The 20,392-nt window shown below is 38.3% G+C and overlaps 10 protein-coding genes and 1 non-coding gene across 11 annotated transcripts; 5 read left to right on the top strand and 6 right to left on the bottom strand.

Moving 5' to 3' along the window:
- Positions 1–154: 154 nt before the first annotated feature.
- On the bottom strand, positions 155–269 carry SPOG_16185. Its single transcript, XR_001203078.1, has one exon. It is a non-coding gene; the product is annotated as a 5S ribosomal RNA (ribosomal RNA).
- Positions 270–428: 159 nt separating this feature from the next.
- On the bottom strand, positions 429–1,296 carry SPOG_01795 (nascent polypeptide-associated complex beta subunit). Its single transcript, XM_013166899.1, has 2 exons — positions 1,220–1,296; positions 429–1,028 (listed from the first exon to the last, which is right to left on the bottom strand). The coding sequence occupies exons 1-2, from the start codon at positions 1,263–1,265 to the stop codon at positions 616–618; spliced, it is 459 nt and encodes a 152-aa protein (XP_013022353.1). The 5' UTR covers positions 1,266–1,296; the 3' UTR covers positions 429–615.
- A 456-nt stretch (positions 1,297–1,752) lies between these two features.
- Positions 1,753–3,559, bottom strand: SPOG_01794 (WASp; the record flags this gene model as incomplete). Its single annotated transcript, XM_013166898.1, has 4 exons — positions 1,753–1,787; positions 1,852–1,981; positions 2,037–3,293; positions 3,344–3,559. 4 exons carry the CDS (start codon positions 3,557–3,559, stop codon positions 1,753–1,755), a joined length of 1,638 nt encoding a protein of 545 aa, XP_013022352.1.
- Positions 3,560–3,891: 332 nt separating this feature from the next.
- On the bottom strand, positions 3,892–8,611 carry SPOG_01793 (P-type ATPase). Its single transcript, XM_013166897.1, has 4 exons — positions 7,845–8,611; positions 6,819–7,769; positions 4,710–6,775; positions 3,892–4,663 (listed from the first exon to the last, which is right to left on the bottom strand). Exons 1-4 carry the CDS (start codon positions 8,334–8,336, stop codon positions 4,042–4,044), a joined length of 4,131 nt encoding a protein of 1,376 aa, XP_013022351.1. The 5' UTR covers positions 8,337–8,611; the 3' UTR covers positions 3,892–4,041.
- Positions 8,612–8,682: 71 nt separating this feature from the next.
- Positions 8,683–9,827, top strand: SPOG_01792 (uncharacterized protein). The gene has a single exon (XM_013166896.1). It carries the CDS (start codon positions 8,779–8,781, stop codon positions 9,166–9,168), a length of 390 nt encoding a protein of 129 aa, XP_013022350.1. The 5' UTR covers positions 8,683–8,778; the 3' UTR covers positions 9,169–9,827.
- Positions 9,828–9,988: 161 nt separating this feature from the next.
- Positions 9,989–11,614, top strand: SPOG_01791 (NUP37 family WD repeat protein). Its single transcript, XM_013166895.1, has 3 exons — positions 9,989–10,172; positions 10,220–10,296; positions 10,403–11,614. The coding sequence occupies exons 1-3, from the start codon at positions 10,147–10,149 to the stop codon at positions 11,518–11,520; spliced, it is 1,221 nt and encodes a 406-aa protein (XP_013022349.1). The 5' UTR covers positions 9,989–10,146; the 3' UTR covers positions 11,521–11,614.
- On the bottom strand, positions 11,513–12,449 carry SPOG_01790 (zf-HIT protein Hit1). The gene is made up of 2 exons (XM_013166894.1): positions 12,177–12,449; positions 11,513–12,106 (listed from the first exon to the last, which is right to left on the bottom strand). Exons 1-2 carry the CDS (start codon positions 12,248–12,250, stop codon positions 11,692–11,694), a joined length of 489 nt encoding a protein of 162 aa, XP_013022348.1. The 5' UTR covers positions 12,251–12,449; the 3' UTR covers positions 11,513–11,691.
- Positions 12,450–13,318: 869 nt separating this feature from the next.
- On the top strand, positions 13,319–14,193 carry SPOG_01789 (glutaredoxin Grx1). Its single transcript, XM_013166893.1, has 5 exons — positions 13,319–13,427; positions 13,484–13,536; positions 13,703–13,779; positions 13,838–13,858; positions 13,950–14,193. The coding sequence occupies exons 1-5, from the start codon at positions 13,410–13,412 to the stop codon at positions 14,081–14,083; spliced, it is 303 nt and encodes a 100-aa protein (XP_013022347.1). The 5' UTR covers positions 13,319–13,409; the 3' UTR covers positions 14,084–14,193.
- A 192-nt stretch (positions 14,194–14,385) lies between these two features.
- SPOG_01788 (TTC27 family TPR repeat protein) lies at positions 14,386–17,032 on the top strand. Its single transcript, XM_013166892.1, has one exon. The coding sequence runs from the start codon at positions 14,551–14,553 to the stop codon at positions 16,993–16,995; it is 2,445 nt and encodes an 814-aa protein (XP_013022346.1). The 5' UTR covers positions 14,386–14,550; the 3' UTR covers positions 16,996–17,032.
- A 124-nt stretch (positions 17,033–17,156) lies between these two features.
- SPOG_05286 (uncharacterized protein) lies at positions 17,157–17,530 on the top strand. Its single transcript, XM_013167482.1, has one exon. It carries the CDS (start codon positions 17,184–17,186, stop codon positions 17,394–17,396), a length of 213 nt encoding a protein of 70 aa, XP_013022936.1. The 5' UTR covers positions 17,157–17,183; the 3' UTR covers positions 17,397–17,530.
- On the bottom strand, positions 17,462–19,532 carry SPOG_01787 (cell wall protein Gas1). The gene has a single exon (XM_013166891.1). It carries the CDS (start codon positions 19,249–19,251, stop codon positions 17,650–17,652), a length of 1,602 nt encoding a protein of 533 aa, XP_013022345.1. The 5' UTR covers positions 19,252–19,532; the 3' UTR covers positions 17,462–17,649.
- Between the last annotated feature and the right edge of the window lie 860 nt (positions 19,533–20,392).

The raw sequence follows: 20,392 nt of genomic DNA, 5'->3' as shown, positions 1-20,392 counted from the left end.
ACTTTCAAAAAAGACCTTTTTTGTGTATTGTCACCTGGCAAGTAACCGATCTGCAGCAAGTATACAACAGTTCGATCTCTTCCAAGACAATTGCAAAAGTAAAATAAAAGATAAATCCAATAACTTTTAAAAAGTAGAAAAAGTAAAGAGAGAAAGCCTACAGCACCCCGGATTCCCATGTTGTCTCCAACCATAGTACTAACGAGGCCCTCAGACGCTTAACTGCAGTGATCGGACGGGAACTGGTGTTTTCGCCTAGGTATGGCCGTAGACAATCTCGTTTTAACAAATACACCTCTAAACCTTATTAATCTAGGTTTCTAATTGAGAATTCTTGTGAATTAGTTTGCATATTCAATTACTTCTGCAAGACTTTAGCCTTGCAAAACAGCTACACTTTTACCATGTAAGTTAGGAAACATTGAAAACTCTCGAATTTTTATCATATGTGTTGTACCATTGCATCGTTGAGCAATTGCTGCATCATGGTTTTTGCTTTACTTCCATTACTTGTAGAAATTACGGCATTTAGAAATTTCTTTACCGCGCTATGAATGCATTTTCTTATACAGTGTACATATAACACAATCAACATGAATTATTTTCGTTGGTTATTTAGTCTTGTTCGTCAAATTTTTCAACAAGGTCAGGAATTTCACCGTCGCCAGACTCGCCGGCAGCACCCTTTTCGTTGCCCTCGCTGACCTTGAGTTGCTCAGCCATTTGGCGAAGAGCAGTAAGAGACTCAGGACCGAGGTTGTTCAAAATACCAGGAAGAATATCGGTCAAAGACTTCTCTTCAGGTTTACCGTAAACAGCAACAGTCTCATTGGGGAGAGAAGCTTGGACAGCAGGAGTACGGAAGTTAATGACACCACCATCTTCCTTGAACATGTTGACTTCTTGGATACCAGGAAGGGTTTGCATGTTCAATTTCTTCAAAGCGCCTTGAACCTTCTTGTCATCAGTAGCACTGGTAGCAGACTTGGCAGGCTTTTTAGCCTTACGGCGAGGAGTACCCTTACCACCTAAATGGAAGTTATTAGCATCAATATCGCTGATATCTATGATTTATATTTTTGCAGGCATTAGGTAAGTACGATGTAAAAGAACACAAAATTGTATTTTCCTAATAAGACGAACTATAAAGCAATGTTTACATCGTGTTCATTCGCAACTTTATGCCTTTGAGTGAAAAACCCCCATCAAAATTACATACCAATACGAGCACCAGCTTGTAACTTAGCCAATTTAGCGGGATCCATTCTTTTCTATTTGACCAAAATTGAGTATTTGGTTGTGGAAGGACTTTAACAGTAAGCGCCAAATGTTGTGCTACCGAAATTTTGTGACTGCTCAAGGGCTGTTTCTTCTTTTCTTTATTCAGATCTTCGTATAAGCTAACTTAGTAAGATTAACGGAATTCCTATAACGACCTCGCTACAATCTGCTATTTTAAAGTGTAGGATACATCGGAAAATTCCAGGAAATATGAAAGAAACCATATAAATGAAAATAATAGAAATAGAAGTTGTAGAATCCATGGTTATAACAAAAACAACGAACTGAAAATTTTATCAAAAGAACGACTTCCATTCTGTCAAATGATGTACAAACATGTCGGATAAAAGGAGACAACAGGTACGGTAAAAACACAATACTAAGGAAACCAAATTCCTCTAAAAATAAAAATAAAAGTGTTTCAAAATCCCGATTTTGTCGTTTCCGTAAAAACATATTCGAGTACTTCCATTAATCCCATTCATCGTCGTCTTGATCTTCTTCATCTGTAGTAATACGTTAGTAACTAAACAATCCATAGGACATTTAAGCCTCAAAGTTCTAACATACCACTCTGAGCAACTTTTGTTTTACGGTGATTCAGTGCGCTAGCAAGCGCGTCCATTAAATTATTACTAGAAGGCGCTTCTTGAGGAGGATTTGAAGTACGTGTAGAACTAACACTGGGAGAAGTAGATTTCTAGATTAGGAGGTTAGTAACAGGGAACATAGTGGCTGTCGCTTGGTTAACATACTCTACTTTTCAACAAATCAATACCGCCGCTAGCACGAATACTCGCCATCAAGTCAGCTCTACCATTCTGTACTGGAAGTGCTGAATCACTTGAATCACCGCTCACGGATGGTGCGGGAGGCACTGGTGCTGGCGGTGGAGCAGGTGCAGGAACTGCTAGTACGGGTGCAGGAGCCGGTGGAGGTGGTGGTGGTGCAGATGGGGTATTAGCACCAGATGGCAATGGAGGAGGTGAAGTAGCAGGTAACGCTGGAGAAGGCGCTGTGTCAAAAGTAGGAGCTTGTTCCGGAGGAGGCAAACTTGGAACGGAGCGGGCAGGAATTGCAGGAGCTTGAGACTGAGAAGGAGGGGTATGTCGAGCTGTAGCAGACCGTGGAGGAGGTGGTGGAGGCGCCTGCGTTGAAGTTCGACCAGTTGGGGACGTTGCATTTTTAGGAGGTGGTGGAGGTGGGGGAAAAGGTGATGAAGAAGTAGCTGTAGATCCTGCACTCGACAATGGCGACTTGACCTTGTTTCTACGGGAAGGAGGTGGGGGAGGTGCCCTCTTCTTGTTTGCAGCAATAGCAGAAGAATTAGATTTAGGAGGGGGAGGGGGAGGTACGGACGATTTCTTCGCTGTCAAAGGAGATCGAATTTGCGATGAAGGTGCAGATTCCGGTGGTGGTGGCGGAGGAGGTAAATGAGAAGAAGGGGTAGATGTTGCTCCGTTAGGAACATGATTAGGTATAGAGGGAGTTGACAAAGAAGGTCCATTAACATTAGGTACGGAGGGAGGGAGAGAAGAAGGAACGGAAGGTACAGAAGGTGGAGATGATGTGTGAGAAGCTTCAGGAGCATTACTATGAATATAGGACATGACGAAATCAGCATTTTGCTCAATTTGGTCCTTCGAAATGCCCATTTTCACAAGAGAGTCAATAAGGCTAGGGTCAAGATCGAGATTTGATGAATTACCCTCAACCGCATCCTTTTCTCTCGTAGGATACGAAGGTGCAGTGTAAGAGTTAGAGAGTTGCCTAGTGCCGGACGAGCGTTTGGAACCCTTACGTGTGAGAAATGAAAGCACAGAATTTTCTACGGACTCTGGGTGGCAGCCTTTTTCAATTACCTTGCGATAAAATTTGGATCCCTCGCTTTCATCGGAAAAACTGAGTGCTGCAAAACATTGATCGATCTCAAAAGAATAGAAAAATGTGCGATCTTGGAAATATTCAAAATTTTCATACAATTCTTGGTCCCACAAAACTCCTCCATTTCCCTAAATCAACTGTTAATTTATTTTCTGTGAAGCCTTCTTCCACGACTTACCACGACGTCAACAAGTTTTAACCAACAACATTTCATAGTCGTATCATAACATAAGACTGCTGCTCCACAGAGCCCAGTATAAGACCATCTGTTTGGGTCTGGATACGCAATATATAATTTCGCAATGCCAGCCGCAAGGATTTTGTTCGTGCTTTTCGGGATATATTTTCGAATAATTGATTTATCCTCCTGAGTTATTGAAGATATCTGAGGCATTGAAAAACTCTATATGAACTGCAATTCAGAGATTGCTATTTCTAGGGTATGTGCAGTGTTTTGGTGTAATGCTACCAAACTCTTTTTCCTCTATGCCGTGAATACATTTAGAAGATACTGCCGTTTAAGAATGTACGATAATTTTGTTCTTATTTTCTTTTAGCAAATAAATACTTCTGCGCAAAGACTCGCAACAAAGTATAGTGAAATGGATTGTGTCAAGGATGTAAACAAAAGAAAACAAAAGAGTAAGAAAATAAAATAATAAGAGAAAAGAAAAATAAAGAAAAAATGGTTTGGACCACCAAATGGTTGTGAAATGATTTAGTTATGGATTATTGAATTATGCTGTTGAAAAATCTAAGGGTTTAGAAAAATTTTGCTATAGGAAAAAAAAAACAAAGATCGTTATTTCTATAAAATAACAAAGATGTTTAAGTAGAAAAAACATCTAAGTATTGTCCTGAACTGGCCTTTATTTATTAAACGATAGTTCGAGGACGCTTCTTAGAAGTTAAAGAACTTGAGGATGTTATAGGTAGTGAAATTGTAGAATGTCCATAAGAAAAGTTTGGAGGTTCTTCTCTTTCGGGAATAGATAAAGAGGGAACTACCGAAGAATTTTCAACCGTAGAAGACTGATTTCTCATACGAAGACCTTCTTCTCTCTCTAGTTTCCCTTTAAGCAAATCAACTTCCTTGGGATAAAATAGCTTTTGTGCTAAAATAGCGGACAACCGAGGAAATAGAGACAAAACAATAGTTAATAAATTCACTACCCAAAACGCCAGCGTTTTACAGACTCGAAAAGTTGTTTTATGAAACGCATTCGAACCCAATATTTCCGAATAAACACCAGTCCAGAACCAAAATATGACCAAACTGAAAAGCCACGTACCCACAGAAACAAGGTCCAAACTTTCTTGATTCAAGAGAATGAACGTGTTAATGACAAAAATTGCCGGGGATGATATAAACAATCCAATGTCTTCAATTGACTCGGTCTGATGGCCAGAAGGACTTACGAAATTACCAGCAGTAAAAACAAAAAGGGCCACACCAAAGCAAATCATTGATTGATAAATCCCATCTAAAACGGATAGCCTATAAATCATTAGTATATTCAGCATTATCATTAATAGCAGCATACCAAAATTTCCTTTTACTCCATTCTTGCCGTAAAATACCTGACTTGTATAAGTGAGGATATTTAAGAGACGTTTCAGCATCCACGTCCTTATCAAAGCAACCATTTATAATCACAGGAAAAGAAGTGAAAAGTAAATTAAATAGCATCACGTAGGTATAATCGAAAATGTAATTACCATCGAACTCATTATACAACTGGTACCAAAACAAAGTGAAAGTCCAAATGACATTTTTGTAAAAAAAGTTTGAAATCATTTGGGAAGTCCTTTTGTAATCCCATCGCCCATGCACTAGGAGCAACCGAGATAAAAATCGAAATTGACCTATAGCATAGTCGGAAGACATTGCTGCGGCCTGTCCTTCAAGGCCAGCTATTCCAATTCCAATATCTGCTTGCTGAATCATCGACACATCATTTGCACCATCACCAATAGCAAGTGTTGTGACATCCAGCGAATGTTTTACTAAGGATATGACGGCTGCTTTTTGAGAAGGACTGACCCGACAACATAAAACAGTCCTGCAATTTTTGCATAACATCAAAAACTGATTAGCAAATTCACTTTCGAGAATCATACTCAAAACACATCCATCTATCACGACAGCATGCTCAGTTGAAGGGGGATCATGATTCTGCATCATCATTTTAAATTCCTCTTCGGTTCCTTTCAAACCAAAATAATCATTTAAGTTCTTCAAAATAAAATCCCTTATTTGCTCTTGTTCAGAAAAAGTGGAATCAATACGGATAATTGACATCCCGCTTTCCAATAGGTTGCATGAGTAGCCGATGTTGGTAGCTGTTTCAACTTTGTCACCGGTCAATACCCATAACTTAATTCCTGCTCTTGAGAGTAGATCTATGGTTTCAGGCACACCGTCCTGAAGTTTGTCTTCAATCGCGGTTCCTCCCAGTAAATTTAATTCCCGTTCAATTAAGTTTGAAACTTGATCAATCTTTTCATTTCGATCATGTAACGCTGAATTAGCTTCATTGAACTTGACTTTCCATTCGAGGTATTCCTTTTTTTCCAGTCTTCTCTGAGCAACGCACAAGGTCCGAAACCCTTCTGCAGCGAAGAGAGAGAGATCCTGTATTGTTTTCTGAATTAGCTCCTCTGAATTATCTCCTGCCAATCTTCTAAGTATCACATTATCTGCACCCTTGCAATATAGATTTATATAGCCTTCGTGATCTCGAATAATTATACTCATGCGTTTTCTTGCTGATGTAAATGGAATAATATCCAGCACTTGGAATCGACTACGTTTTCCAAGTATTTCAACAACATAACGTTTATTTTTAGTACTTTTGAGAATAAACCCAAGATCACAAGCAGCTTTCACCAAAGCTTCTTCGTCCGGTGACTGAGAGTTGTATACTAAAGAATCACCATGGCCATCTGTAACAACAGAGTGGCAGAGAGCTAGTACAGTGAAAAAATCTCTGCAGTGTGTTGACTGTTCATTGGTCGAATGTAATTCCCTAACAAGTTTACTTGAGACAAAAGAAGAGGTCGCAGGGTTTCCGTATCTGCTCAACTCTATCATTCTTTCTCTATCTTCTTTAATTTCATTCAGCCGTTGCTGTATATTATTACGACCATGAGCTCTTTCAAAACCGCGTGTAGCATCGGTATATGCTTCTCCATATACAATACCGTTTATAGTAGTCCGCTTAAAATTCATAACATTTTGAGTCAGGGTTCCGGTTTTGTCAGAAAAGACGTACTCAACTTGGCCTAAATCATCAGAAATATTCCAAGACTTAGGCGAACAAGGATAATCAAGCTTTTCATCATACATCTCAATATCACTGTGAATAAAAAAAGATTGAATTGTACGAACAATGTCAATCGTGATGTATAAGGAGATGGGTACTAGGTTTTGGAACAGGATTAAACAGGTGAAAATGCTGACGATACCTTGAACAGGTACAGAGGTAGTTGCTGTTGATAACTCATAAAACTCATATACTTTGGCAGAATTCTGGCGAGCTGAATATACCATCCTCAACATGCCCGAGATAATACACATCAGAAAAAGAAGCAAAAAATTCAGAAAGATCTTAAATGTTAATAAAAAGAAGAAAATGTCGACGTGTACGTACCGTCCAATTGAGCTCTCTTGTAATTCGGCTTCGTTTTGAAGGAGTAACGCCCCGATTCATTTGTATCCTAGTTTCACACCCAGTGTATAAAGCTAAGCCTATAATCCATTTAGAGTTTCGAAGGGTGCAGCCACAGAGGGCTATATTAGACATATTAAATGGTTCTTGTTTTAGAGTGGAAGGATTCTCCGCCGTTTCTATACTATCATCGGAAACATGAGTCTCTACAACGCCTGTCAAATTATACAAATCTGAATGAGGTTCTTCGGACTGAACCCAAAAAGACGCAATGGAGCACTCCAGTTCAGAACGACAGTCTTTGGTGGAATAAAGAGAATACTTATCCTTGAGATTCGTTTCCCCATCAAGATTTTTTGTCTCAACATAGCAAATACCTTCTTTATTTTCAGTAGACAGAATTAAAAGATCGGCAGGGATTGCTTCATTAGCACGAACGCGAACGATGTCACCCACTTGTATTTTCTTTCGATAGACAGGTTCAAAGTGAGCCTCAGAAGACACATTTTGGTTCTTGGGAACTACAGAAAAATTTCGAAATAATGAGGTATTTCCCATACCCAATGCTTCAATGCTATCTCGAGAGCTCATGAGGGAGAAGTTGGACGAATTAGAATCGCGACTGTTTCTATGGGAATAAAATATCGACGGAGCATACGATGGACACTGTGATTTGTTTTCGTGTGATTTTAAGTTGTCATGAACAGTGTGCGAAACGAATTTTTTGAAACGCCTCCAGAGCCCGACATGTTCGTTTAAGGAGTTCACATTTTTCCAACCAACAAGTTTGAATGTAATAGTATGGTTAAACTTGTTATCAAGAATAGACCTCCTGTAGTCTTCGATTCCATCTTTTATGGCTGTACTCAACAGAATGATAGTTAGTGGAATGAACGGCAGCGCAGGATGTCTTGCGTGAAAAGTAGGAATACACTGTACAAGAAGTTAGCAAACAAAAAATAAAGTGGTCAAAAGGATTAATCACGTTTTTGTATGTATTTAAGTTACCTGAAGAAGGATGAGAAACAGGAAAAAAATGTTAGCAACGTTTTTGAACTGGTTGTAAAGGTTCTTCGGAATAAAATTTAAAGGAGTGTACATTGTTGTCCGTATTTTATTGCCAGGAAACGTCTGCTTTGGAAGATTTGCATGTTCATTGGGAATATGATTCACGTAAATACGACGAGATGGCGCTTCATTTGGCAAATCACTCTGTCCAGAGATCGAAGTCTCCTTGGCATTCGCATAGGATGCAAGTTTGGAATTCGGGGGGCCATCATACGAGCCTGACCTTTCCCGATTTGGAAGATGAGCAACAGAAGTTGCAAATTCATCTTCAACTGGAGAAGCAGAATCATGAGAGCTTCCGGTAGAAGCTCCTGAATTATCTGATATTTCTGAATATGGCTCAGAAATAGACTGGGAAGATGTAATAGGGAAACCTTGACCAACTTGATTATGTGAGTGATGAATGAAAGAGTTCCCTTGAGAGCCAGTCATTCACAATTCTGCTTTACTCCTTGCGATCCCTGTACGATAGCGAGTGGCAGAGGTACAATCTGTCCCGTGTTAATTTCATACTCGTAAACAAACATTAGAGGCTCAACCCAGCCCACATGTAAATATAGGTACAAACATCACAGCATAACGCTGAAGTTCATTATAAAAGTAAACAAACACGTAAATATGAAATCGATTCTTTTCTCATCGGTAAATTAAGTTTAAACCGTTGGCGTAGTTCAATTGAAGAGTACATGACAAACCGCAAATTCATGATGCACTATTGATGTAATTTATCGACTTGTGAATATATATATATATATATATATATATATACTGTTTTAAGGAAAGAAGACATTGAAGCTTTCATTCATCAAGCTAGCGGAAGAAAACAATAGTTGAATCCTTATATCCTTGAATAAACATCTATACCACCTGCAAAATGGCATTTCGAGCAACAAGATTTGCGTGGTCATGGAGTGCAACAGCACCCAGAAATACAACAATCCGCCAATACATCAAGGAAACCCTTAAAGAGAGTCCTGAAAAGCTTGAGAAGCTAAAGAAGGTATTAGGAAAGAAGGGTCAAGAGGTTTCGCAGGAGGCAGAAAAGGCAAGTGAAAAGCCCGCACAAGACTTAAAGAAAGAGGCTACAGAAAACGTCAAACAGACAGCTCAGGAATTGAAAAACACAGATTATGAGGGAAAAGCTAAGGAAGCTACCACAAAAATGAAAAAAGAATTTGAAGAAAGAAGCTCAGATGTCCTTGAGGATGCTCGACGCGATGGAATGCTGAAAGAAAAAAACAAAAAGGGAATTAAAAAGGAATAAAAAGATATGATGCCCATTGCCTCCATCATGATTCGCTTAATGATTACTAATGAAGTGAAAATAACTTTTCCTTTGATCAAATGAGTCACTTTCAAAAACGCAGTAGACAACGTAGCAAATAGCAGGCTTCGAATTACTATGCTCTTCAACATGGTAATCTTCATTGTTCCAAAGTTGAATATTTCAGCGAACATTTGTAACTGGCTTTGGATTATACCTCAGCACGATCAACTTCCCCATGTTTGTTATCTCAAATGAATTCATTCGTGCGTTTATTTTACTCAGTTAGTCTTCATGTATATACTACCATTATGTATTTATGTATTTAACACAGACACATTCCTCTGACTTTTTCCCATCGAATTGTTTATTAACGATAGTCACCGTAGCCTGTGACTGCGCTTTGAGTAGAAGATATAAGGCCGAGAATTCTGCTAGAAAATCCACATTCGTATGAATCCACACTATTCACAAGCCATTTTCACGTTTCTATGTAACTGGCTTGGGGAACGTGTAGGATAGAGAAAAAGCCGCTGTGGTACTTCATACGGGACGGAATAGTTTTCCTTTCGTTCCGTAATAAATCGGTGGGATAATTGTGTCAGGTGTTTAGTTAATTATTATTATATAATGAATATAATTCTTTAAGAATATTTGGGATTACTTGGCAGGTAGTTTGTTGATGAAGTAGAGTATCTAGCTTAGCAGTACAAGAGCTGTGTAGTTGCAGTAGTGCATTGATATAGAGTTGTAATGGATTCTAAAAAAGAAAGTTCAAAAATTAGCTAAGCTTCTGGAAATAGAGTGAGTAACTGAACCAAAAAAAAAGGCCGTATTTGTACATTCGTAAATTGTGGGTTTAATTTTATTCATAGTTTGTTTGATTTGCTTTTTTGGGTGCAAAAATACGAAGTCCCTCAGAAAACATCAAGACTTTCCTTTCCCAACGTTCATCATTTCTTGTCTTTCGTTTGTAGGATGACTTCCTCATCAAATTCTTTGGAGTATGTAAAATTAATAAGATCAATGTGTTTTGACATCTTCCTTTTAGGTTGACTTTGGAAAATCGTCCATTTACTGCAAAATGGTGCCCTGCTTCTTCCAGTTGTTCAAATCTGCTAGCTATAGGTGAGTAATTGAATGTAGAAAAGCTAAATGTTTTGATTCTATAAGTCTCTTTTTTTTGCTTTGTTTCTTTTTTTTTTTATCGAACGAAAACTAACCTGTATTGAAGGACATGATACTGGTATAACGGTTTATAAGGCTACTGAATTTGCTAACGGGGAGCCCTCGATGAAGGACCTAGTCAAACTCTATACTATACATATAGGCTTGCCGGTTCTTCAATTGGCATTCTCCGCTAATTGCATATGTTCAGAAAATGAGAAAGAAGAAAAGCCACAACAAGATATTCAAATGGAAGGGCTATTGGAGAACAACATTTTAGATAATTATACCTTATGCTTTGCATGTGCATGCGAGGATAATACAGTTCGACTGATAATTGCGCGTAATGACTCGATAATAACCCAGCACGTTTTAGGAGGAAAATCTGGACACCACAGCTTTGTTAATGCTATCGATATTGTTGATGTATATTCTGCAGACAATAAACTTGCAGAACAAGTGATAGCATCGGTCGGTGATGACAACACTCTAATCATCTGGAGACTTACAGATAATGGCCCTGTTCTGGCCGGATATTCTCTATCCTCCCCTGGTATTAGCGTTGAATTTCATCCAGTAAATCCTAATCACTTGCTCGTTGGAGAGAAATCTGGAAATGTACGAGTTTTCGATTGGACTAGTCCTCCTAATAACACTGATGAATCGATGGGCCAGGATGTTTCTGAACAGGTCTCATCGATCACACCTTGGCTTTATACCTTGAATGTTTCACAGGTTGTCCATAGTTATCGAAATGCTGGGTTAGCATCGACTTTAGCGAACGCCCGTTGGGTTGGTCCTGATGGCACCAGCATCTTAGTAGTTTGTAAGAGTGGTGCTTGGTTACGTTGGGATTTGTTTGCAAAAGCAGGAAATGGAAGTTATGACATGGAAGAGGATGTAGGATATCCCCAACCCCGAACGCTTCTACCTGATCACCAGGGTGCTTCTCTGTTCCCAACGTTCTGCGGAGCCTGTCCCCATCCTCGATACCCTGATTACTTTATGACTGCCAGTTCTCAACGCCAAGGGACACTTCAACTTATTAATGTTGCGGAGAAAGGCTCCAGTCCAAATCCTGTACAATTGGATGGTTTGATTGTTGGTATGGACTGGCACAGGAATGGTAACTATGTGGCCGTGATTACAGATTCATCCTTATATATTACAAAAGTAATGGGTTAAAAATAGAATGAATAAAGAAAAAAGTTATTATGAACCAGTTTTTAAAGAGTAAAATTCGCTATATACATTACATTCCCTTTTTGTTTTCCCCTGATATTTTACAGCGTGTCAATTTTTATGCTCATAAAACCCCAGTGTAAAATGAAACATTGCCTAAAGTTCAACGGTTTGCTAGCCGCTTTCTTCCTCGATATGATAGTACTTGTCGAGGATATATGAAGCAAGTTGTTCGAATTCTGGATTATGAAGTCGGTTTTGTTGTATAGCATCCAATGTTCGCGTAGGGACGGGACCCATTTCGGACTTATGAAGTTCAACAAGCCTTTTTATTGAAGTCCTCACTTCCGGGTTTGCTTGCAGCATTTCCTGTACGTTGGGATCATCCACAGCTTGACTGATTTGGGATTTAGTTGGAAGAGCTTCATCCGCAATGGTGGGATATCTGCCGTTCACAAAGAGGACATTAGGAGATGGCTTAGGAGGAAGAAGATCGTGTTTGTTCTTATCATCCTCAAGGGTATCCAGACTTGTGTTGGAAGTAACTGAACATTGCTGCTGATGTTGCTTCCAGCAAGCAAGCGAACAACTTATGAAAACTCGTTAGTGATGTTTGTCGAAAGTAAAAAAGGTAAACGCATCGCGTCTACTATACTTACTAAGGAGCAGAGCATTTGGGACACTTATACTTTGCAGGACCTTCCACGCAGACGATACAAGTTTTCTTGTTCATTTGTTTTCTTTATTTTAAGAATGAACAAGGAAACAAAGAAGGTAAAAAAAAGTAATGAAAATACTTTTCTACGAGATTTATCTGCCTTTCAAATTCCTTCAAAAATGGAAACAATGGAAAACGAAATTCAAATAAATAGTAAAAATCAAAATAAAAAAAAAGTGAAAATCGCTATAAAACCTTGGTGGTAATAATTTTCATAGATTTCGGTAGGAAATATAATTATACCAATCACTCTTTCACTGTAATGTATTACCCAACTAAACAGGAATTTGTAATAATACAAAGTTCCTGTAATGCCAAAATAAAAAATCCTGGTTTCCTGTAAGGATACAAACCAATCTTTTTCTATAGTTTAAATTTCTATTTACCGTTTATATCTATCAATCATGAATTTAAAATGGATGGATCACCAACATAATCTGCATGATCCAAGTCATTATGCAAGTCAGTATGCAGTAATGTTAACAAAAGTCTGTTCCTTTGAAATTGTATATGACTCTTCATTTTAACTAGAAGCTTGTAATTCCTTTTTTTAGTAAAAGTTTTCCTCGGTGAATAATGCAATTCAAAGTTGATACATGAACGAATAAACTTTTCGCTTCGTAGTAAATGGATAGTCGTAATGGGTTTCTTGAATTTCCTTCTAAATGTAGAGTTCCTCCCATCCTAAGTTAGCCATAACCTGATCTCAAGCAACTGAATACAAGCCTTATGGTTCCTGATTATACACACGTAGGATCAAAAGTATTACCTAGATGGAACGATGCACAAAAAATTCGAACTGCTCTAAAGAATTAGTTATTTCTTATGCTAATTTCCAATTAAAAATCCTTACAATGCCAGCAAGTTCCCTTTTCAATTTTTGTTCTTCATGTTTTTCTTTCAGAATGGTAAAAACCGACTTTTCATTTTTTTTCGTTATTTTTTATTATTTTATATTCATATTGAATGTGAATACAATGTTTGTAAGATCATTCACTCCCTCTTTCTTTTCTTTTTACCATTTTATTTACAAGTAAACAAACAATCCTTTTGAATATTCCAGTTTTCTCTCAAGTAACAATACCTGACGTAAGCAATAATTATATAATTTGTATAAAGGCAGGATTAATTTCCCTTTAACACATATCTCTCGCATAATAGTTTGAATATTAAAATGTCTGTTGTACAACTTGTATGTTAGCAAAAAATGTGTTTTGTTTGTTTCTATACTCACACCTTCATTTTCAGGTTGAATCTGCCATCGCTGATAACGACGTTGTCGTCTTTGCCAAGACCTACTGGTAGGTGTCTTATACTTTTTGCTTTCTTCCTGACTAGATTTCTTTTCTTTTGCGTTGTGCACTGTTTTTCTCGTGACATCGAGTTTACCACGTGAAACCGTTTTTATCTAGCAGAAGAATGAAAAGTCCCGTATATCAAGGTCCAGCTGCTTACAAGAATATTTAGTCCTTACTGCCATGCTACCGAAAAGGTTATCGCTGATGAAAAGATCAAGGCCAAAATTTTCCAATTAGACACTTTGGGTACGGTTGCAGTTTGTAGCTATCGTAGCGAGGAATTTTGTACTAACTTTTGCTTTAGATAATGGCGATGAAATTCAAGGTATGAAGCTTTCATGGTGAAGGAAGTTTATACTCGATTCCTTCTTTATCGCACATCTAAATAGGATAGCTACTAACGAACGATTCTATAGCTTACCTTTTGAAGAAGACTGGTCAACGTACTGTCCCCAACGTTTTCATCCACCAAAAGCATATTGGTGGTAACTCTGATTTCCAAGACTTGTACAAAAAGGGCGGTCTTGCTACCCTCTCTGGAACTGCTTGAGTGTGATGTATCTAACGAAATAATACCTTGTTTTATCTAAATATATTCCGTGCTTTACATGAATTCATTGTAGCTAACTACATTGCCTTCAAGTATTATAAAAACGCCATTGCATCTAATGAAGTGTATAATTCCAAGTTTGTAATCGGAAGAGTTTGCAAGAGTTTATAGTCTAAAAAGTAGATTGTTTCAAATTTTTACATTCAATTTCATTCCCTATGAATGAGTAGTTTTACTTTGCTGACTGTAAGAGGTAAATAACGTATTTCTTGCTTACTAAATATTTTCAGCTAGTAAAATTACCTACGCACTCTTTGCCTCTCCATAAATCATTGTTTCAGGACGAGTAGGTCCTTGGAGAGTTTAGCACTTTATTTAAAAGATTTATTTAAAATTTACAGGCACTTTTAGGGTTTGGTTTTCGGTTTTGAAACGGATTTCGCATTGAAAAATTTTTGATCTTCACAATGGCACCTATCGACGATAAAGCAGTTTTATTTGGGTCTCATATACAATCCCTTGAGAGTTTTAATGATGTTTTAGCGGATACAGTCAATATTTCCAAGTTTCTGTGCCAATATTGGAACTCAGATTCATTCAGTTACAACGTTTCAAAAGAAGATTTTGGAGACACAGCTGTACAACTCTTGGAGTATTTTATTCAGACTAACTATACTGGTCCTTTTCTTCCTATTGACCCTGTTCAGTGGCTTCCTGCAGCCATCCGTAACCATGAAAAACTCCATGCATCTGTATTGGAAGCATTAACTGAAGAGGGTGAACGTCCTTATCATTTAACACCGAAACTTCTGTTCATTTTGCTTGCACAAACTTTGTTTGAGTTTGCTCAAAGTTCCAATCCTGTTCATATCTGGCACCGTATTCGTCTGGATTTTATTCATCAACAGTTACTTAGGAATCATGTTTCAGTTTTCTTTAATCGAATCATGAAAAATGTGAATTTAATAAAAGATTATATTCAAGCACAAGACCGGGACACTCAAGGTCGTTTCGCCATAGAGCTTGGGTTAATCCAATCCTACTACGATCGAGATGCTGCTGCTTTGCAATTATTGAAAGATTCTGGCGAGATTATGGGTTTCAATTTCGAACTTACCGGTGCCCCGGGTAGAAGAACCAAGTTTCAGACATTTGACACATCACAATTAGTTGTTTTGGCAAAATCTCGTGATCGTTCCTCCGGATTGAATCCTTCAGAAGGATTCAAGACTCAACCTAAAACATTCAATTTGGATGATGACACACTTTTAGAGAGGATTACGTTCAAGGAGGATTCCATGAGTTTGGCTGCTCAAGAGAACATTAATCCTATACTGGCGACGGAAGACCCAAATCATCCGTCGGAATTACATCCTTTGGATGCTTCTTTGCTATTGGCTTTTTGTCACATAATTAAGAACAATAATCCTGATGATGGTTTAACACGTGAGGAAATGTCTCCATATGCTGAGCGGGTGTTGGTCCATCCAGTTAACTGGTCAGTTTATACCATGGGCCTCTTAGTTCGTGCTCGGCTAGAAGGTTTTAAAAGTAGGACTGTCGAACGAAGCGTTTTACAAATGCAAGCTTTGTTCGATCAGATGAATGATCAACTTAATTCCGGTGCTGCTGTTGATGCTGCTGATCACAAGAATACTTCTGGATCATTTTTGCCAAAGCCAAAAGAAGAAGATGAAAGTGCTTCTGTACAAGAACGTTTAGCCTATTTTTACAATCTGCGTATGCCTTCTCGTTGGCAATTGGAAGCCGAGCTTGCTGAACGCTTTGTTTCAGTCGGTGCTACTAGGTCTGCATTGGAGATTTTTGAACGTTTAGAAATGTGGGATCGTGTTGTCATCTGCCAATGCTCACTTGATCGCAGAGATTTAGCCGTACAGGTAATTGAAAGACAGTTAAGTATTGACCCGAAAGAACATTTATTGCGTACTATGCTTGGAGATATCCAGAATGAACCTAAGCATTACACAGAAGCCTGGGAACTTTCTGGTAATCGCTACGCTCCCGCCCAGCGTTCATTAGGACGCTACTATTTCAAGCAAGGTGAACTGGTAAAAGCTATGGATGCTTTCTACAAATCTCTTCGTATTAATCCTTTATCACATCCTACTTGGTTTACCTACGGATGTGCTGCTATAGGAATACAGAATTATGATTCTGCAATGGAAGCTTTTACACGTTGTTTGTCAATTAATCCCGAAGATGGAGAAAGTTGGAATAATTTGGCAAGTGCAATGTTGAAGGCTGATAGCCATTCCAAGAGGGAAGCCTGGCACACCCTACAACAGGGCCTTAAATATATGTATGATAGTTGGCGCGTCTGGGAAAATTATATGTTAATTTCCGTTGATGTGAACCAGTGGTCAGAAGTCATCCGCGCTATTCGCCGAATTATAGAACTTAATAGCAAAGCTGCGGGAGAAAAAGCAGTTGATGTTCAATGTTTGGATCTAGTTGTCAGTCATGTAATGCAAACTTGTGATGATGATTCAGCCGGTATTGCAAAGATGTTAAACGAATTAATTAGGATGATTATTCCTTTGATCACTAATGACACTCGACTTTGGAAAATCATAGCTCGTTATAACCTATGGAAAAGAAAGTATGCAGAATCCTTGGATGCTACTATAAAATCTTATCGGATTTTGATATCTAGTCCAAATATTACTTCGGACGAAACAGTTTGGAATAAAACGGTAGAAAGTGCTTTAGAGTTGGTGGAAGCGTATGCGAATCTTGGCGAGAAACCTGGTAGAATGGGTGGTGTTGTTGCTAAAGATTGGAAATTCAAATCTCGAAGCATTTTACGTTCTTTATTAGGCACAGGTAAAGAATCATGGTCCGAAACCGAATCATATCAGAAGATTATAGACACTCTTAAAGAGCTTAGATAAATCAATTAGTGGTTTTATTTATGAGCTATCAGAAATAACTATATTGTAAATATACATCAACTGTATGATTCCAGTAATGCTACTAGCACTGTGATGATGTCTTGAAGTACTTCATTATTACGACTCTTTAAAGTGTAGCTTTTCCTACCAGGATATTTAAACTAAGCAACTACGCATTTCCATCAGTCATGGCAGATTGCCAAAAGGAAGCTTGCAATTTGCAAAATTGCATACAAAGACATCAGTATAATCAATCTAAATGTGAAGAATACGTTGATTCTTTACTAAAATGCTGCAACTCATGGTACTCACAGAAGGGAAGTGAAAATAAAGAACCACCTCATTCATGTCCTCAATATTCAATTCTTTTACGCCAAATGAAGGACCGACATCTTCTATGAATTCACCGCTGATTTGTTAAAAACCCACTTTACGTTACTACATATAATATTCGACATACACAAAACAGTCATTGAAAATATTTATTGTAGATATCTAAAAAATAAAACAAAGAGAATTAAAGATGTAATAAAATAATGGATAAGTATATATCATATAACACAAATGTACATTGCAATAGATTTAACAAACTTATAGAAAATGTATCAAACAAAATGAGAATGCGACCCGCATTAGCAACGGTTAACTTAAGTTTTAGATGCACAAAACAGCAATACCACCAGCAATCATAGAGACCAATGCAACAATGGCGTTGGTATTGAATGAAGAACTGGCAGCACTCTTTTCATTACCAGAGCTGCTGTTGCTGCTGTTCTTTCCACTACTACCACCATAAGTGCTAGACATGTTATCAGTACCGTTACCCTTGGAAACAGCATTTTGGTCAGGAGTGACGGAAATAACATTGGTACCAGAACTACCAGCAGCAGAAAGGTAGGAGGAACAAGCACCGGTGGCAGAAGCGGCAGAAGTGGAGGTGGCAGAACCGCTGAAGTCACAGCCGCCCTTTTGTTCATGGTAAGCATTCAAAACATAGTTCAGCTTTTGCTTAGCATCGCAGTAGCTGAAGGAACCGTATTTACCGGGATAGGTACCGTTTGCATTGATAGCATCGCAATTAATCTTAGAGCAGACATAGCTAAAAAGATCTCCGTAGTCATCAGAGTCAACACTGTCAACTACGACGCACTCTCTGCTCTTGTCCATACACTCACAAACATCCTCTGAAGGAGTAGGAGGTAAGTCTGTAGCGGCCTTCCAAGCACTTTGGGTAGCAGCGCAAGATTGACCAGAGGATGTGAGAGACATAGAAGAAGATTGCGTAGAAGAGGGTTGAACAGAGGCATACATAGAAGAGAGGTGAGAGAAATCGGTAAGAGTGCTAACGGAGTCACCACTTACGCTGACAACACCAAATTTGTTGGCGGCTTGAAAGTATTCATAAGCAACACCACCAGACCAAACGTCAGTCATCTCATCACTGAACATAGCCTTAATCTCGGTGAACTTACGGGGACGAACTTCAATGCAACCAAATTCACTGAAGAAGACAGGAACAGTATAGTTCTTGAATTCTTGAGTTCTCTCAGAATAACCAGATTCCTGGAAGTTACTGTCACCACACCATTCGTAAATGTTAATACCATAGAAATCAACAATATCCTCTTTGTCACCGCAGTCAAAGTAATGAGACATGGCGACACGAGTCTTTTCCTCATCGTTAGTGGAGTAACCAACGGGGATTTGGCGATGACCAGAGTTGACGATATATTTCTTGACATCACGGACAGCAGCCTTAACAAAAGCAGCAGCATTAGTGTTATTGGCATTTTGCACGACCTCATTACCAGCAATGAAGCCGAGGACATTGTTGTAAGGAGCCAAAGAGTCAACAACATCAGTATAGTGCTTAAACAAATCAACAGACCAAGAGGGATCTTCAGCATTGATAGACACATCAGGGCTGGACAAATCGGAAAGAACATAAATTCCATTGTCATCAAAAACCTTCATGCAATCATCATGGTTTGCAGAAGAGTTAACACTGTAAACACGGATGGTGTTAACAGAGAGTTCTTTCAAGTACTTGACATCACGTTGGCAAGCACTTTTATCGGTAAGAGGGTCAATATATTTAGAACTGCCGTCTGTATCGCGTTGATAGGCGATACCCTTGATAAAGAAACGTGTACCATTTTGGTTCCAGAAATAACGGCCGTCCACATGAACGGGAGAGACGGCATTAGCCAAACAAAGAAGTCCGGCAGTAACCAAAGACCAGAGAGCAAGTTTCATTTTAAAAGAAAGAATACCAGCTCAAAAAATGAACGTTATTTTGTATTTTTTAATGCAAGAAATGAAAGAAAAGATATAAAAGAAAGAATTAGGAAATAAAAATCTCCTAAATAAAAAAAGCACCCTTTTTTAAAAGAGAGTGGGTATATGTGTTTTCCTTTTTCTAGGAAGATACTTTACTTACGCGTCCGACGCGTAAAAAATTAAATTCCTGAGTGAGAAAAGAAAGCTCTAGTTGGTTTCCAACGGGATCTGGGATATATATATATATATTCCGTCCAGGGGGCCGTTGTTACGGTAACCATATAACATGAGCTTGTTACGTTCCGTAAATAAACAACTTTACGTAAAAAACATAATTCACTCGTAGACTGACTAAATATACGAAACTAAATCGTCCAAAATAAATAAAGATAAAGAATACTGTTTTTATGATAAAAACAGGAGAAAAAAAAAGGGGAATTCAACCGAAATAACGCATATGGTATTTCATACTATGTCCTTTGTTTACTTTCAATGAAGGCTGTGTTGGTTGCTATAGCAATGTAGGCGGGTTCGAGATTTTCGACAAGAGAGGCTTAGCCGATTCCTTCGTCATCGTTCAAATCAAAAAAAAGACCTGCTTCTTTCCTCTATAAAAGGAAGAGGACCTTTAAGTTTGGAAATACCTCGTAGATCAAGTCATTCGTAAAAACAAAGACGTAAGTGATTGTTTAGAGGGACAGAGCGATAGAAAAAAGAGGATATGCTTGATTTGTTCGGGTCGCACCAATAAGAAGGCGACTTTGCTTTCCACTGTTCTTTCGTAGGCCGTCAGCCAGAGTGCCAACTTAATATCATTATTTGTTGTATGAAAGCAAGTTGGAAAGGACACCAATTACAATTACAATTACAATTACAATTACAATAGCAATATAAACTTTCAGAATAGAATAGAACAGACTAATGTCAGGTATACAGTAAATGAACTAGGATATCGGCTTTTGTTTCATAGTAAGTTGATGTAGCGATTGATTTGCTTTTCTTCTCCCCCACTAAAATATGTTTATAGGAAGAAATACTCAGTGTGGTTTGAGTACTGACTAAGATCGCAAATATGGTGTGTTCGGTCTATGGCATGTAGTAAATACAGTACGTCTTA

The sequence above is a fragment of the Schizosaccharomyces cryophilus genome (assembly GCF_000004155.1).
Source record: "Schizosaccharomyces cryophilus OY26 unplaced genomic scaffold supercont4.2, whole genome shotgun sequence".
NCBI classification, from domain to species: domain Eukaryota; kingdom Fungi; phylum Ascomycota; class Schizosaccharomycetes; order Schizosaccharomycetales; family Schizosaccharomycetaceae; genus Schizosaccharomyces; species Schizosaccharomyces cryophilus.
This window is presented reverse-complemented; position numbering and strand designations above follow the sequence as displayed.

Coding starts and splice junctions, on each gene's coding strand:
- SPOG_01795 (XM_013166899.1), bottom strand. CDS start 1,265: ATGGATCCCGCTAAATTGGCTAAGTTACAAGCTGGTGCTCGTATTG. Junction 1,029..1,219: donor ACAAGCTGGTGCTCGTATTG/GTATGTAATTTT, acceptor ACTTCCATTTAG/GTGGTAAGGGTACTCCTCGC.
- SPOG_01793 (XM_013166897.1), bottom strand. CDS start 8,336: ATGACTGGCTCTCAAGGGAACTCTTTCATTCATCACTCACATAATCAA. Junction 7,770..7,844: donor TGTTTCTCATCCTTCTTCAG/GTAACTTAAATA, acceptor CTTCTTGTACAG/TGTATTCCTACTTTTCACGC. Junction 4,664..4,709: donor TGGAGTAAAAGGAAATTTTG/GTATGCTGCTAT, acceptor AATGATTTATAG/GCTATCCGTTTTAGATGGGA.
- SPOG_01792 (XM_013166896.1), top strand. CDS start 8,779: ATGGCATTTCGAGCAACAAGATTTGCGTGGTCATGGAGTGCAACAGCA.
- SPOG_01791 (XM_013166895.1), top strand. CDS start 10,147: ATGACTTCCTCATCAAATTCTTTGGA. Junction 10,173..10,219: donor TCCTCATCAAATTCTTTGGA/GTATGTAAAATT, acceptor TCTTCCTTTTAG/GTTGACTTTGGAAAATCGTC. Junction 10,297..10,402: donor TTCAAATCTGCTAGCTATAG/GTGAGTAATTGA, acceptor CCTGTATTGAAG/GACATGATACTGGTATAACG.
- SPOG_01790 (XM_013166894.1), bottom strand. CDS start 12,250: ATGAACAAGAAAACTTGTATCGTCTGCGTGGAAGGTCCTGCAAAGTAT. Junction 12,107..12,176: donor CCCAAATGCTCTGCTCCTTA/GTAAGTATAGTA, acceptor AGTTTTCATAAG/TTGTTCGCTTGCTTGCTGGA.
- SPOG_01789 (XM_013166893.1), top strand. Junction 13,537..13,702: donor GTCTTTGCCAAGACCTACTG/GTAGGTGTCTTA, acceptor AAGAATATTTAG/TCCTTACTGCCATGCTACCG. Junction 13,780..13,837: donor TTTCCAATTAGACACTTTGG/GTACGGTTGCAG, acceptor CTTTTGCTTTAG/ATAATGGCGATGAAATTCAA.
- SPOG_01788 (XM_013166892.1), top strand. CDS start 14,551: ATGGCACCTATCGACGATAAAGCAGTTTTATTTGGGTCTCATATACAA.
- SPOG_05286 (XM_013167482.1), top strand. CDS start 17,184: ATGGCAGATTGCCAAAAGGAAGCTTGCAATTTGCAAAATTGCATACAA.
- SPOG_01787 (XM_013166891.1), bottom strand. CDS start 19,251: ATGAAACTTGCTCTCTGGTCTTTGGTTACTGCCGGACTTCTTTGTTTG.